Source organism: Triturus cristatus, chromosome 4_2 (assembly GCF_964204655.1).
Source record: "Triturus cristatus chromosome 4_2, aTriCri1.1, whole genome shotgun sequence".
Classification (NCBI taxonomy): domain Eukaryota; kingdom Metazoa; phylum Chordata; class Amphibia; order Caudata; family Salamandridae; genus Triturus; species Triturus cristatus.
Genome location: NC_140586.1, coordinates 334,207,900 through 334,225,439, shown reverse-complemented (window position 1 = coordinate 334,225,439; position 17,540 = coordinate 334,207,900). Strand labels below are relative to the sequence as shown.

Here is a 17,540-nt window from a genome sequence, read left to right as displayed (position 1 = left end):
AGGATTTTGTCTTAAGTTAAGACAAACTTAAGACAAAATCCTAACTTCTGTGAATACCAAAAGTAGTAAGTTTAGGATTTTGTCTTAAGTTAGTTATGTGAACCGGCCCCATAGTTACTGCAACAGATTGGAGATATTTTCATCAATGATCGCAGTCATCGCATTGCACAGCCACAGGCTACTGCTAGGATGACAAAAGACTACCTTAACACATTAAGGCCCATATTTATCATTTTTTCTTGCAGTGCAATGCAACAAGCCACCTTACTGTGCTGTGCGAAAGTGCAGGAATGTTCCATATTTAACATTATACGGCGCATTCCTGTCCTTTCCTAGTGCTGGCTCACTTTTGGCTGCCTAGTGCCAATGCAGGCACCCTCGCAACGTGGTGCAGGGGAGCCTGCGTTGTAAGCAGGATTGTTTTTGTGCAGGAAGAGACACATTCCTGCAGAAAAACAATCCTGGTGGGTATTTTCCACACGTCTGTGTGTGCTGAAGAATGCGGCGCATGTAGAAAGAGGAAAAAACTAGGCGAAATTAGGATATTTCTCCACGTTATGCCTCACCTGGGGAGGCGTTGCATTTTGACACATTCCGAGGTCTACCTCTAATGGTAGATCTGGGAATTCACCAAAAACCCATGGAATGCCTCCTTGGGGCTGACTAACACAAGGCAGCAATTTGTGCTGTCTTGCCCTACTCTTGATTTATCAAACCATACCGGACCATGCAAGGTGGTTTTGCATCGCTTGATAAATCTCATGTAGGTTTTGCGTCGCCCTTGCGCCCCCTGGTGTGGTTCAAGGGCGGTGCAAAACCTTGATAAATCTGGCCCCCAGTATATGAAAACCAATTGCATGTGATGTGCTTTAGGATGTCTAAGGATTTCTTGCTACAGCAAATGTTAAGGGTGGACAAATGTCATAGCTAACTTTTCCATCAGCCATTTTTCAGAGAGCAAAGTATTGTTAAAAGTAGGGCATTCACTGCGTAAAATCCAGTTGGTCTTGGCACCCATTTTCTCCACTGGCCTTTACAAAACTCTTAAATAGTAGAGTTGTAAAATGTTCTGAATGAACTTTAAAGTGGCGATGGACCCTTGTTTCTTGTAAGCTGGGAGTCACGACTTGGATAAGGAATGATCAGTGTGTTCATGAATTCACAGATGATGTTCCTTCTCTAGATAATGCATTATGGAGATATAACAATTTTGGGGTGAACTGTGTTATTGGCATGAAAGGGAATTCACTGGTTAACCCACATACTTCGCCATGCAAAATGCTAATTTTGCAAGTATATATCAATCACTTAGTAGCAATTGAGAAGACTAATAATTCATTGTAGTCTTCAGTGAGAACAGGATGGGTGGGGTCCATTTCAAATTCTCATTACGATCCTTCACCTCAATCTCATGATCTCTAAAAGCCCTGCCAGGGTGCAACACTTCACCTCTGTGGATCTGCCCTTTTCGGTCTGGTTTTATAAACATTTTGTGTTCTTTCTAAAAAAAAGTAACGTTTGGCCCTCAAAATTTTGGTTTGATGCTATCAACATTGCAAAGTACCCTATCCACCTCAAATTCTATGCAGTTTATTGCCAGTATGTCAGGAATTGAGTATTTTAATCTCTTCCAATGTTGTCATCTAAAACTTGAACTTTGGATTTTTCTCGTTTAACCTTAAGTTATTTTGCTGGCATTCACCCACTGTTGCTTTGGTCTTCATAAACGTTGGTACAGGAGCAAAGTCATTGTAATCCACACAACCTGAGAGAAAACTCCCAGCACATCTAGGGCATCGTTTTTAGTTTTCAGAAAAGAAACATCCTTGTTGATTTGTTCCTGCAAAGACGTACATGCTGGTATTGTACATTTTCGGCGGGGAGCGATATTTGTGGTTGCAGGTTGCCATGGCCTCCACCTACCCTGAAGCTTGGCAATCCATCCACCTAAGCTAAATTAACAGCTATAGGAACAATTAGCTCATAAAGAAGCATATGCATCAAGCAAAATGAAGGACAGCAACAACATCCTTTGATGAATTTGGCATTAAATGCCACATGTATGTTATAGATAGCAGTTTGTTGTGACTGGCTAAAAGATGTAGTGTTTCTTTGGGATGTAGCCTTCAATATCCATATACAGTGTTAATGCCATTTGTACGTTCATTCATCATAGTGAGTTTTTATTCTCTAGTCAGTCATCCCTGTGCAATAGTTCTGGAGGAGTTGTATATTCTCCCTTTTCATGAAGATTCCTGTGACTCATTGGACTGTTAATAACAAGTCCCCTCCTTTGGTATATCTTTTTTATTGTTGAGGGGATTCTGTAAATCTTCTGAATGTACAACTTGCCATCAGAGTTTAACATGGAAAATATTGTAACAAGAAGCTTTTGATATTTATCTAAGTCTCTGTATCTTCATTGATGCCAGGTGGCCGCAGATTGTTCTTTCTTCTCTTATTCTCCACATTTTCCATCCAAGTCAAATCAAAGTTATCAAGCTGATTCTTGCTGATACTGTCTGTCTTGTCTTTCTCTATGCTTAGTCTTTAATAGGTGGCATTGCCGTCTGCCTGTACTGCCTTTATGTTAGACCATAATGTTGTCCATAACATTAATATTGAGGAAATAGATGAGACTGTAGCTGCAACTTCTCAGGGGGGTGATTGGCTACTTTTTTTAGGCTAACTGCCACTTTGTACACAAGAAATAAGTGGTGAAATCAGCGCTGCAGTCCTAATGAGCCAGAGGACTAAATCACAAACTGCTATAACACCCAAAAAAAAACCTTCTCTGCCCTATCAGCAATTGCCAGTCAAAACCAGATGCTCAGGTCGTTGCCTGTTAAACCATAGAATAATTTTCAATTTTAGTATTGCACTCTCAGGGGTTGGAGCAGGTGTAAATGCGTTTAAATGTATTGAGGTTTTTCTGTGTTTAGGCATGTACTATAATATACAAAACCAGTCCTTGATCTATGGCAAGGGAGCATGCTGAACCCTTCCCCCACCTTTCTGGCTTTCGTTAATGATTTTCATGCCTACATTACTATCATGTTTCTGTCTAAAGTGTACTGAAGCTCCTTACTGATCAATCAGATAATGGTCTGTACTCACTGTGCCAGAACTGAAGCCAGACAGCCATATACAGACGGTGTATACATGTTCCCATTTTGTGTGGCGAGCAGAAGTGATGGTTTCGTTTTCTGGTTAAAGACACCTTGACTGGCTTTCAAGAAAGCTTTTTCCACCTCTTTGTTGGAATACGTGTCTTGCAGCTTTAAATTCCTACAGAAAGAAGTTGTTGTATTAATTTCCTAAAGATGAAACAAATTCAATTGAAAAGGCACTTTAACTTCATATTTCCTCACCTGAAGGCTTGCAAGCCCTTATATATCCCCGATTCTGTGTTGGCATTGGGATCACTGAGGAAGTCGTTGAGCATCAATCGAGCGAAGGACTTCTGAATGAGCTTACAGAAGGGAGTGTGGAAGATCATGTGTTGGAAATCATTCAGGGTGAAGGGCTCGGAGATGCCATCTGGGAAGAGAACAAAGGGAGTAAAACACTGCAAGCACAGAGAGGTACACAGAGAGGGATGGGCTTAAAACGCAGCAAAACACTCACTGAGAAGGCGGTGAAGGGGCAGAAGTGAGACGATAAGAAACTCAATGAAACGCCCCCTCACAAGAGGCAAAGTAGAGGCAGGAATGATTGACAGAAAACACTCACAGTGGGACAGAAAGGTGAACATGAACAAGAGACGTAATCAGTGAAGATCAGATATAAAAGATAAGGCACTCAATGAGAGACAGAAAATAAAACGCAGCTATCTTGTACTATGCAAGAAGGCCTGGCAGATGAAGTAAGAACAAGACATACTAGATTTCACAACTAACAGCCGTTCTGAGACTAGTCTACCCGCAGAAGAGCCAAGTAACATCGAGGTATAGAAAAAGGTAAGGGAGGTAACAGCACTAGGGACATAATAAAAATCGCACAGTATGAAGAGGCAATTCACTTTGCTGGTTGGTGTGAGAATGAGAGAGAAAGACTGACATCCAGGGATATAGAGACAGTTAAGAAGGTAAAGAGAAGGAGGCAGGGAGGAGAGGGAAAGCCTGCTAAAAGTGAAGCTCAACAACGTGAAATGCTGACTTCACCTGGACATCCCCTGCTTGCCAAATAGGGCAAACCATAAAGCAACTTTCCCTCAATCATAATATCGCCTAGAAATCCGCTGACAACCAATCAGGAACCCAACAGAAGTCCTCTTCTTTCCCATGACGAGGTACAACTTAGGAAGCAGACAAATATTTACTAGAGCACTAGGCATGCAACATGCTCAGCATTCCCAGACATCTGCCAATGAGCAAAAGCCTTAGAAGACCTCTGTCAGGCCGCAGCACAGTTAGAGCACTCTTGCCCACATGGCACCTCGTATCATTGTTACCTCCCATGCACTCTCCTATTATAAGGGGAAAACTCACCATAAACCCTTCCATCAACCAGACCATCAACATCCCAATTGTCGAGTTTAAAAATCCCAGTGGACAGGTCCTCCAAGAAAATGAGAGTGGTGTTCCGAACCTTCTAGATATCCTCACTCAGTGCGTCAAGGGCTAACATACAGCGGATCACGTTGCCATCCCATTGTCCATCCATCACTTTGCCATCCCATTGTTCATACATCACAAGTGCAACTAAAACCAGCGAGGAACCATTATCATTCCTTTAAAGCCCACTCACAATTGACAGACTCAGGTATGAACGTACCCTATCACCAACTATCACCAACTATGCAACCCTCCCTAATGTTCTGTCACTCCAGTGCTGTCTTAGAATCACCATAAAAGCCAACATTGACACAGCAATGAAATTATAATCTACAAAAGGACTTTTTGACAAGAAGTGCTCCATATGCGAACAATAAGATAAATGGCACAAAATGCATCCCATAATTAAACATTTGCTGTTCCTCCTGAAGAAGCCATATCATTAAAGTCAAAGCTACCGACTGCAATTTGGCCACCACTGATGACATCAATAGAAGCAGAGCTCTAGTTAAGCATAACATACTGCATCATCCTCATGCCATACACGCTCATCATCCACTCTGAAAAACGTACATCATCATCACTTTCTTCACAGAAAATATAGTAAAGATCAAACAGTCAGAGCCACCAATGCCACGGACCTCTCCTTCAAAAGAGGGCACAAAAAACAGATAGATAAATACAGATATCGTTAATAGAGAAAATTACGCAATATCTCTCTGCAGACCCACAGCCTTATCTTGTCTTATCTTGTCTTATCTCAACTGGGTGGTGAATCCCCTGGGCTTCTCACCATCTCAGGCGACTGAGGAAATAAGATTACATCTGGTGGATCTACTAGCTACTCATCATCATAAAGACCTGCTGCATCACCTACAAAGTAGAACATTCTCAACAGAACAGGGCAACAGTGCAATGCCAGGCAGGAATCCCTGATGTACATTTTCTATAGCAATACATCCAGAATCTGGGAAAACAACCCTCTGCGCATCAATCCTGCTCTCACACTAGCCACCTGGGTCAAACCTAAATAGAAACTCCAGTCAACTCCTTCTCCCACTTAATGTGCAGAATCTTGAATCATCTACCAGTCTACTGCACTCAGTGCCCCTTTACCCCACGGTAAGAAACAACAAGAAAGGAAACGAATGGAAAGCACAATAAAACAAGCAATAAAGGGCTGTAGGAAGAGAGAAGTATTATTTGACAAAAAGCATAAGGCTGTAACAAAGTATGTGTAAGGGTGTGAAAGGGAGACCTGGTCTCATGTATGTATGGACTCCGAGAGGTCTGGCACCCATACTGGGAGCAAGTAGGCATTGTAATCAGTTTACATGGGCTGACTATGGTGAGTGATCGATGGTGTGATTTCCTTACATGCCGAGTGTCTGCATGGCTGTGTGGCTGTATTTGAAGTGAAAATGGTCACGTACACACTGAGTTCATTAGTTACTAAAAGATGCAGTTTCAACAAGCGAATGTTTACATGATTGAACTGTTGGTTGTTTGGAGGTGGTTAATACTGGAGAGACTGAAAGCGGTGTAGTTTCAGATGGACATCACTGGAATGAAAGTTGTATAGAGTGAGACGGATGAAATAAGATGGAAAGAAGGTTCAGCTAGGATGTAAGTAGTTTTTTGGGAGAAGTGGATGGTTGGATAAGATTAGATTAACATTTGTATGGAGTTTGTGGTGGGATGGTGCAGAAGTATTTTAGTTGAATAAGAAAACATCTGAGGTTAAATGGGATAAAAGTTGTTTGGTGGAACAAGAATCCTTGGGATGGGATTGAATGGAAGGCACCTTGCACCAGGACGATGTAATTGAGAAGGGGCTGGATGGAAGTTGGCTTTTTCCACAGAGCTAAGTTGAGCATGGGATGATGTGTTTGGCTGGAGATGGTTACAATTGAATTGGAGGGTATTTATTTAGTGGAAAATGCTCAAAGTGGTTGGATGGAAGTGGGTTGATGGGTGAAGTCGATGGCCGTGATTGCATTGAATGACACGTGTTTCACTGCTAATGGAGATCGTTGGAATGAAATTAGAATTAGGTTGCTTTCCAACTATTAAAGCTCCTCTATAAGAAATGTGAGCCTATTCTTTTGCTCAATGTCTATAATAATCTTGACGAGGAACAATTTTTGTCTCTCATCAATCTAATTAAGGAGAAATTGGGTCATAACTCTCCACTTGGTAAGGGCCCAGTCCACCTTATATGTGGAGGAGACTTAAATATCCACCCATGCCCTCATGTCGGGAAAAATAGATGTGGAATTGTGGATGAAGAGAACGCTCCTATCATGCACTTTAATCATAGTAAAACGGGGATTGCAATGAACAATATGCTGGTTGACTTAGAACTGGAAATAGTAAACAAACTGATCCCGGACTCTAACTTTTTACAACCAAGGGGCTTCAGCACTACAGTAGATTATATTCTTCTCTCCCCAGGCTTATTACCTCGAGTAAGGTCCTTTGAGGTATTGCTAAATACTTTTAGTGACCACTCCGCTCTTAGACTAGAACTCCAACAATTGAAGGGACAACCGGAAACTAGTGTAATCGCCTCTACGCTCGCTCAAAATAAATTGGAGTTGGGCAGGACAAATGGTTATACAGTAAAGTGGGAGACGCTGGATCCGGAGATAATCACGGCGAAATTGGTAATGGAGTCATATGTAAATATAACCAATTGCCTTGATCCAACGTTACGTGAAGAAGCTGTTTTAACCAACTTTCTACTAATACTGGAAAAGATTAAGGAACTTCTTACAATAACATCTAGGAGGTCACCCTCGACCAAAAAAGGATCGTTTAATCATTCCTGTACCATGGCCCTGTCCAACTTAAAAAAGGAACTAAAAAAAACAGTGAGAGATTCAGAATTGATTCAAATGCTGAGGCGTCAATATGTCTCCGCACGGAAGCAAAGAATCACTGAATTAAAAATGAAACTGTGGGATGATTTGCACACTAGCGCTGTATCTAAGGATAGTTTGGCTTTTTGGCGTACTGTTAAAACTCCATATCTCTTGGGCGCAGACACCCCTAAGATAGAAGTGGCTATCGATGAGGCTACGTGGGTGACAAATTTTTCAAAAATTTTTAAAAACCCAGTAAATACCAGTAAAAGAATAGATCATAGTCTTCCAAACGTCAACTATCCCATCTCCCTAACTTTTGATATCGCTGAAGTTATAGCGGCCTTGAATGCTAGCAAAAGCGGGAAAGCTCCAGGCCCCGATGGGGTCCCAGTAGACTTGTTTAAATTTAACCCGGACCTCTGGACCCCCATTTTAACTAGAGTATGCATAGCAGTGGCAAAAGTGGGACTGTTGGACTCTTGGACAAAGTCTATCATGGTCCCAATTTTTGAAAAAGGTGACCGCCAAGATGTCAATTGTTATCGTCCCATTTCCCTTTTAGATTCGCTAGGCAAAGTGGTCGGTAGAATCGTTCTTGAACGACTACAGCAGTGGGCAGAGGAGGGACACATTATTTCAGACCTTCAATTTGGATTCCGGGAGGGGTTTGGAACGGTAGAGCAGGCCCTGAACCTCAGTCTGATCCTGGGAAAATACTGCCAAGGAAAAAAAGAAACTGTGTATATGGTATACGTAGATTTATCTGCCGCCTTTGACTGCGTTTCACATACGAAACTTTGGAATATCTTGTTACTGATGGGAGTGGACTCATCTCTCGTAGATTTTATGAGAGAACTATATTCGGGTGCCACCGCTAGGGTGCGTTTTGGCACAAAGGGTGAATTGACTACGCCGTTCGGAGTGGAGCGAGGCGTCAGGCAGGGATGTGTCCTTGCCCCCTTCCTCTTCTCCCTCTACACAAATGGCCTAGAGGCGGAGATGTTGAGGGGGGCTCTGGACCTACCCCGGGTCAAACGGCGATTGATACCCGCCTTGCTCTACGCCGACGACGCGGTCATTTTGGCCCGCACCCCACGCGAACTGCAAAAATCCCTAAATAGATACGTTGAGTTCATGGGTAGCCTGGATTTACAGGTTAACGTGAAAAAAACATTTGTCATGGTAGCCGGGCGAGCCAAAAAATGTGTAAAGAATATTTTTCTTAAAGAGCAAAAACTTGAGGTAACTACGAAGTACTGCTATTTGGGGATAATGATTGATGATAGGCTTAGCTGGAGAGCAGCAGTGGAGGCCAGATGTCACTTGTTTAAAAGAGCAACAATGTCCCTGATAAGTTTTTCACAGAGGCTAGGGAAAAGGCCTCCAGTGGAGCTGTTAAAAATTTACGTAGCTAAATGCCAGGCAATTGCCCTTTATGGAGCAGGCCTGTGGGGAATCGCAGAAATCAGCACCCTTCAGGTCGCCGAAAATAACTTTTTAAGATTTCTCTTAGCAGCACCAATGAGCTCCTCAGTATATGCCCTTCATCTGGAGCTTGGTATTCCCTACCTTGAGGACCTGATAAGAATTCAACCGCTATTGCTCTGGCGTCGTATCTGGTCTTCCGTGAACAATGTGTTTTCACAAGAAATTCTGATGGACGCAATGGCCATAGACCACTCTGTATCAATTCAATGGTTGTGCTATGTACAAAATTTTTTTAAGGATCTAGATTTGGAGATCTATTACACAGATCCAAAAAAAATTCACGAATTGTCAAAGAAAGGACTTAAAAAACTGGCTTTAACGCATCTGGAGTCCCTGAGACTGACCTCCGTGGCATCGAAACCCTCGGTTGTTCATGCTAATTTAATTCAGACCACTTACTCCATCCAACCTTATTTGACATTACAGATTAGCACCTATCACAGAATGTTGTTAACAAGATTTAGATTTGACTCCTTTTTTAGGCTAGTATCCTTCCCCAAGAGAAACAGCTGGGAGAAGGTTTCCACCCCTTGTCCGTGTGATGAAGTGTCAACTCAGACAAATTTACACACTATTCTGTTTTGTAAATTTCATCATCCACACAGGAGGGTCTGGTTACTACCTTTATTAAAGAGCTGGGGACTAAGACAGTGTCGACCGGCAATGCTACGCCTTCAAAGCCTAGATTCCGAATTGACCTGTTATCTTGTTCTTAACTTCCTTAAATGTATTCTGCAACATAGGAATAATTTGTAAGCAGCGGTTTGATCCCAGTATTTGTAGATTAAATGAATTTTTGTAAAACCTTGGTTTTAACTATATGAGCTGATAATTGTTTAGCTTTAATTTGGATTATTCTTTAATCTATGTGCGATGTTCTATTTGTAACTGCTCTTTTATGGTTTTTTAATCGTAAAAACCGAATAAAGAATTTATTATTATTATTATTATTATTAGGTTGCTTGTTCCACTACTTTTGACAATCTGCAATACAACCCAATATCTGCTTTCGGTGGCAGTAGAAATTACTTTAATGATATTGCAATATGCTAGTGAAGATGCCACGACTATCCATGCCCTCCTACACTCACCTCTCTGCCGCTGCTCATTAATCTTCTTGCGGTACACTGCGTAACACTGGTCCAGGGCACTGAAGTAGCACTCGATGGAGAGTTTGCCATCCACCACAGGGTACTCGGAGGACAGGTCTGGCTTGTAGAAATCATAGACATGCTGCATGTGCGTCCCTCTTAGACCTGGAGAACAGAAAGGAAAAGGCATAAAGCGCAGTACGAGGTTGTATGTCAGAATATCAAGCACAAAAATATTGTACTACAAAGATTTTGAAGCCAGAATATCATCTACCAAAATATAGTGAAAGTAAGTGTATATAGATAAGGCTAGATTTACTATTCTTAACTCCACATCTATGTGCCTTGAACAGATATATCAAAATGGTATATATGTGGGAATATTGATTGTAAATCTGTACTTCTCTATGTAAGCTTACCTTTCAAGATACTTTTTTAGTTGATATTCTGGCTATGATATTTTTGTAGCGCAATATTTATAACTTGATTCCGGTAGTATACCCAGCGGGTAGCACTTCTCATATAGGAGTTTGCTTGAACTGGGAGTCGACCTGAACAGATACCTGTATGAGTGCTCTGCCAGCCTTCTGCAGAGATCTGTATGAAGACCCCATTAGAAAGGTTGGCACCTTGGCAGGCCCAACTCACCATTTCACCCTTCAAAGTTTGATTAAATCAGTTGAAAAATAATCATTCTTTTTATTTAAACGCCAAGTAACAATTCATTTTGCGATGAGCGTTTTTAAATGCCATTATTACCAAATGAATGCCTTTAAGGGCTCTTATCATGAGTAGGGTAGGAGAAGGAGAAAATGAGAACACTATTCAGAGGTTTGTTAGAATAAAAATAAAGAGTTCCCAACTCTACCCATTGCCTACATCCCTTCCAATATACCCTTAATGGCAAAGTCATGTTCTTGCAGGCCACCTCTGACACATTTGACCGCTAGCCCCGCAAGAAGAAAACAATCCAATAAAATAAATATTTAGTACAAACCTCTCTCAAGGGCTAAAGGGGCATTGGGTCCAACGAGCATTGCCACAGCCCCAGCGCCTCCTGTTGGCCGGGCACTCCCTGTAGCATATACCGCGATGTCGCCGCACACCACCAAAGCATATCTGCCTACATAGTGAGGAAAACACACAAGATATTGGTTAAGGTTGAATTCAGGTGGGAAGGTGATCTGATTAATAGCTAACACTTGCATACATAGATAGCTCGTGCCCTAGAAAGGCAATATGTGCGTACCAGCAACCAGCACAAATTGCGCAAGTGAGAATTACCTACAAGTAGGGTTGTGGCAAGGTGATCAGCCATTTACGTACACTGCTATACTGCCTTTTACCTGCTTTTTAAACATTGCTCATACTAAGGGGATTAAACATGGATCTTAGATAGTGTGAAAGTCTGAACAGGTCCAATCAATGTAACTTTCCGCCAATTGCAGTACCTCAACAGTTTCCAGTACCCAAGACAAAATACACTGATTGAAACCTCTGTCATTCATGTGTCAAAGACAAATACAGAACATGCGTCCTGCCCTCAAGTATTATGGTCCTAAACATTATTTCATTGGACACTAATGGCTCTACATGCATAAGAGTTCCTTCATTATTATCCTAAATTGTTGGTGGGCAAAGTGCTTTCATTGGTCATGTGAAAAAGGATCAGAGAGAAATCAGAACAAAGGATTAGAAGATAACTGCAAATAGCTGTAAACGCTGATGTTATTATTCAAGGAGAGTTGCGATTGCAACCCCTGTTAGTCAGAGAGACTTTACAGAGTACTTTATAAAGCCCTTTAGACAAGAAAGTCATGGAGCTTGGCATGCCTTGGTTGGACATCCAGAGCTGTTTCAATCACCATGGGGAAGTACGAGATGGAACCTACCTAACGTGGTATGTGGTTATTGCACCTTACTTACCAAGTGAGCTGATAAAAGAACTAGGACATTGGGGGATTTGTACTATTAGGGAAGTGAAAGACCTGTGTGAATGCACCGGTTTGTTCTTTATGTAGCAGTACTGCACGTGGCCCTCTGGGGTATGGAGGTGGGGGCAGCAGATAACCTTTCCCTTACAAATAAAAGGGTGCTAATGGACTGCATGGTCAGTATCTGGCTGCTAGCGTGTGATTGGATATGTTGACAGATATGTAGGCGTATAGTCTGTCTGGGCTATAAGGTTTTTTATGTAGTGCTTAATTTGCCAAAAAACAGAAGTGCCAAGGCCCTTGTCAGGAAGCCACTGCAACTTGCACCACCCATTGCCACTGCCTGCTCTGGCAATAACAACTACTAACCATGACACTTCTACAATTTGGACTATTCCAGGCCCCTCAAAGCTATAGAAAGGCTTGGGCGACAGGTATCCGTTAATTGTAATGTATAAACAATTATTAAACAACTGTTGTTGTGCTTATTTCAAAATTATACGGACACTGCTACCATGTGGTGGACTGTCATAAGTGCCCGTGCTGACAATTAAGAAAGCACTGGCTCAAATTAAGCACTGTTTTTATGTGAGGAGTTGAGAGCAGAGTGCCCGAGAGGCATATACTTCCAGACAGGATAATGCTCAAGTACCCCTTAAGTGTATCCAGTGTTTAATGTGAGCAGTGTTTAATGTGAGCCAGTAGTTGCTGTCTGGGACCATCGGCACTCATTTTGGGAAACAGGATTTATTTTTCATCATTAGACTTTATCCCAAAACAAGAGAGGGAGAGCGACAGAGAGAAAGGCTGGAAAGGAGATAAGAATGAGTAAGCAAGATTGCAAAACATCTACAAGGGGTGACAGCAGGGATGAAAAAGAACATGCAACATAGAAATAAAGGGACTAGGGGTGTAGAATGGTGGAAGAAAGAGGCATCGGGTGGAATCAGAATCTAAGAAATACTCTGGCCCCCTGCACTTAAAATTTTACAAACTAAGGGTTTTCACAGAACCGACACGAGGCATATGGTTAGTCCAAGAGCCAAATAAGTAGATACTAAGGAAATTTTCAAAAAAGACACTCAACGCAGCGCAGCCCCCAAAGAGGCTGCGCTGCGGTGCATGACAGGGAGGGAGCAGGAGATATCTACAGAGATATGGCTCTTTCCTCCCCTTTCCGTAGCGCTGATGCGGATTTCAGCTGCGGTGAGCCAGGCACACACCTTAGTGCCATAGCGCTAGGGTGCGTGCCTGAGTCTAGCATAGGTTTAGTACAGGAAGGGTACCCTTCCTGTACAAAATACTATGCCTAGACAAGTTTAAACACTTTTCCCACATTGTATGTGTGCTGCACAGTGCTGCACACATGCAAAGTCGGAAAAGAAAGGAGAAATCAAAACATTTCTCCTGTTAAAGCCTCCTTTGAAGTGGTGTTAACCTTTGGTGCTAAACCCTGTCTACAATTGTTTGTAGATAGGGTTTTGCATCAAAAGACATGAATGGTAGCATGGGAATACCCATGTACCACCCATGTAAAGCTCCCTTGGCGCTAAGTAACGCAAAGCATTGCTTCACACTGCTTTGCGTTACTTTCAGGGTCCTTTTTAGAGCAAAACAAATTTTGCACTAGAAAGTAAATTAGGGGGAAAGAATTGTGCTGTTTAGTGTCACTTTTGTGACGCTAACCATGCGCAAAACATTTATTTTTAAATCGACCCCTAAGTGTTTTCTCTTTGTTGACCTATCCTCCACAGTTCCAGAGCATGTGCTTGGGCTGGTCCCAGATACCGGCTTAGGGCAAAAACGGTCAGAATGGGAAAAGTAAGACGTCAGTTTAGCTCTATCAACACTGTAGGGGAACAACCCCTATTCTTGGCTCTGGATACCAGGCCGTCACCTACCTTGTACTCGGCACAGGCTGGCCCCAAGGACAACAGTACACATCCAGTCTAGCCTAGACTGGAGCCTAGCTTGGCAGCCATAGCCGTGCACATCCGGTCACTACCCTAGATAATATCGCCTGAGAGCCAGCATGGTAAGAGGGATCAGGAGGGTAGAGTTACTATGGCTGTTCACAACCCGTCAAATGATCTGGTCACTAGAGTGTGATCTGTATTACTTCCTGTGTAAGTCATTGTCTTGTATGTCTCAGGATTTCTTCTGAAATGTATGTATGTGTCTGCCTCCCTAAAAGGAATCCCCTTTATACTTGCCCTGTAGACATGCAACATGCACCTACTATGGGTGCCTCCTTTAGAAGAGCCTGGCACTGCAGCCCTGTGTGTCTAGGTACTTATCAGAATGTTTGTAACAGTACCTGACCTGGACTGCAAAATCCAGGTGAAGGCACATAGAGTCTGTGGTGTTGAGTGTGGGACACCAGCCATACAATGCACACCACCTGATCTTCCACTTCTGATAGAGAAATCACACCGCCCTTGTTTCCATGGTCTTTTGGGTCCCTTGATTCAGGCAGGGAGCAATGTCCTACACTGTGGGCCTCGTTAATCCCTTGTGGGACGTGGTGCTTCCAAAGGCTACAATTATCTGAATGGAAGATTTAGGGTCATATTTATCACAGGGTTGCGTCGCTTTTGTGCCACGCAACGGGGTGCTAAAGCAACACAACCATTACATTTGATTTAACGCTGCTTTGCATTAGTCTGCCCTGGGAAGGCGTAAGAATCTTACACCTTCCCAGGGCAGGCCTAATAAGGAGAAATATCTTTATTTCTCCTTGTTACTTCCTCATTCTATGTAAGAAAGGCAAATGCCTTAGGGAATTGTTTTTGTGCAGGAAAGTGTCCCTTCCTGCACATAAACAATCCTGCCTACAACGCTGGCACCCTTGCACCATGGTGCAAGGGTGCCTGCATTGGCGCTAAGCAGCACATTGTGCACTAGTGCTGGGAAAAGACAGGAATGGGCGTATTATGTTAATCTTAAAAACAGCTAGTGAGCATGTGTGTGCCTTTCTCCTGCTCTTTCCTTACAAAATAGACACAAGATTTCATCTGTCAACTTCTCAGTGAGATCACCCTGCATATTAACCTGTAGCTATTGGATTACTATTGACTTCAATACTCAAGAGTTTCAAAGTCAAAAAGGGAAACAATTCAGTAGAAACTTCTTCCAGCGAGGCAAATATGATAGCAGATTTCTCATTAGACACAGCACAGCACACAGGCGTATTGTAGCACTGCCCTTACCATCCCAAGAGCTGGACTCCACCCAGTTGACAGCGTTGAAGAGGGAAGCAGTGCCTCCATAGCAGGCGTTGGTAGTGTCGATGCCCTCAATATCTGTGTTCCCAGAGCCCTCGAAGAGCTGCATCAGCACGGTCTTGACTGCCTTGGACTTGTCAATGATGGTCTCAGTTCCCACCTCCAGCCGGCCAATAGAGGAGCCCGAAAGGCGGTTTCTTTCCATGAGTCTCTGCACCACAGTCAGGCACAGGGAGTTGATGTCTTCACGGTCTGAGCAGAAGCCCATCTTCGTCTGGCCCAGACCCACTGTGTACTTCCCAGCGTCCACCCCGTCAAACTTCTCCAGCTCTGTCTGGTCCACATACTGAGAGGGGAAGTAGACCTCTAGGGCCAGGATGCCCACGTCCTGTGGCCATAAGTCAGACCTGGCCTTGAACAGGGCTGAAGCAGAGGCAAAGCTGTGGACAACACACACTGATGTTAGTGAGGTTCATTTATATGAGGTGTAGTGTGGGGTCTAGTGTTTAGCTTGTCAGCTCTGGGCGTAGAAATGCCTACATATAATCTTTGCTTTCAACATAACAAATAGTGTGATTCTGGGCAAATTAGTATATCTCCTTGTGCCCCAGTTCTCTTATCTGCCAAATATTTTTAGTGTTTAGAAATAGAATACTACCAATGTACTGAAATGTTGGGGACCAGTCCACGGTTGTATGACGAAACCACACATGCAGGTACCATGCATGCCTTTACAACACATCAATTACCATGCAAATGCCTTTACCATGCATGCCTTTACCACGTAAATCTTTACCATGCATATGCCTTTACCACGCATGCCTTTACAATAAAAATGTAAGTATTTAGAAGTTGAAAGATATATATATATGTGTGTGTGAATATATGTACATATATATATTTATACCTTATCAATCCCCTAAACCTTAACTATACCAGTACCACCCAATAACCCTACCCACCCTGAATCCTAAATACACTCTTGCCACCAGATTCCTTTACTCATCCTTTACCCTAAAATACCCTTCCCATCAAAATGCCCTTACCTAGCCCAAACCCTAAAAATACCCTTCCCACCTAAATACCCTCACCCACCCTAAACCCTAAAAATACCCTTGCCACCCAAATGTCCTCACCTACCCAAAACCCTAAAAGCACTCTTTCCACCCAAGTGCACTTACCCACCCTAAACCATAAAAATACCCTTGCCACCTAAATACCATCACCCACACTAAAAATACCCTTACTAACCTGATAGCCTCCCCAACCCTAAACCCTAAGAGGTACCATTGCCACCCAATGCCCTCACTAACCCCTAAACCCTGATAAGCCCTTAATCTAAATCATTAAGAGATTATCTGGTTAAGAGTGATTACACCCCACACAATATTAGCAGAACATGGCTTGGGACAGGTCCAGGAAGTTCTCAAAATGTAAAGCCTGTAAGAATGGTAAATCTAACCTCAGTGACCACAGCTTTCAACAAAGAAATTAAGATAAGGGGAAATCTAGCATGCAAATCCAGCTACGATGTATCTACACTTAAATGCCCATGTGAAAAGCTATACGTTGGAAGCAATACTCTGCCAGTGCACAAGAGAGTTTTACAACATAATTGTGCCATCAATACCCCGTAGCCAGACATTTTGAGAGATAACATCAAAGTGATCCCATGCATCTTAGATATAGCTGTGCAGCCCAAGTCCCTAAGAAAAAGAGAGGAGGGGATAGGGAGAAAGAACTTAGGAAACTGGAGACATTTTACATTTTGGAGTTGGACTGCATGGAACCTAACGGCTTCAATATTGATGAAGAACTGTACACATGCCTCTATTAGATCTGTCCCAGAGCACTAACCTCATACAATGAGAATCATGTCATGAGTAGGTAACTTTTTAATAAGTAGCACTTAGACACATTAGACACACAAACACAAGTAGCCTTCCTAACACTCTGCACAAATACAAGTGTGATATAGACTTTAGGGTGCCAAGAAGACCCCACAGAGTACTGGCGGGCCTGAGGAGATCATCTTGTCCGTTATGGCTGAAAATACACCTTTAGGATATATAAAAGTGTGTATTAGTCTAAGATCATTGTTTGGAAATGGTCTAATTAACACAAGGGATTGGGGATTTACTACAGAAGTGATATTCAAGGCTCATATTGTAAATATCACCAAGCACTGTATCAACACTAGAATGTGCATAATAACAGCAGATCTCAGCACTTTAACTAAAGCACTTTGAATTGTAGAAGAGGTAGCAATGTATATTTGAGTATTTTTTCTAATTGTATCTCAAGTTCAAAGGAAAAGTATATTATGATTTATTTGGGAAAAATTACAAAATGCTGAGTAACACTAATTCATTCGGACATT

General features: G+C 42.5%; 1 protein-coding gene across 2 annotated transcripts in view; it reads right to left on the bottom strand.

Moving 5' to 3' along the window:
- The window catches only part of HMGCS2 (3-hydroxy-3-methylglutaryl-CoA synthase 2), a 57,963-nt gene that overhangs the window by 18,833 nt on the left and 21,590 nt on the right, over positions 1 to 17,540 (bottom strand). For both annotated transcript variants that reach the window (XM_085601717.1, XM_085601718.1), the window contains exons 2-6: positions 15,146 to 15,600; positions 11,000 to 11,125; positions 10,003 to 10,167; positions 3,372 to 3,540; positions 3,118 to 3,288 (exon numbers count right to left, since the gene is read on the bottom strand). In XM_085601717.1, the coding sequence (XP_085457843.1) occupies positions 3,118 to 3,288; positions 3,372 to 3,540; positions 10,003 to 10,167; positions 11,000 to 11,125; positions 15,146 to 15,600 (1,086 nt within the window). The remainder of the gene's footprint in view (positions 1 to 3,117; positions 3,289 to 3,371; positions 3,541 to 10,002; positions 10,168 to 10,999; positions 11,126 to 15,145; positions 15,601 to 17,540) is intronic.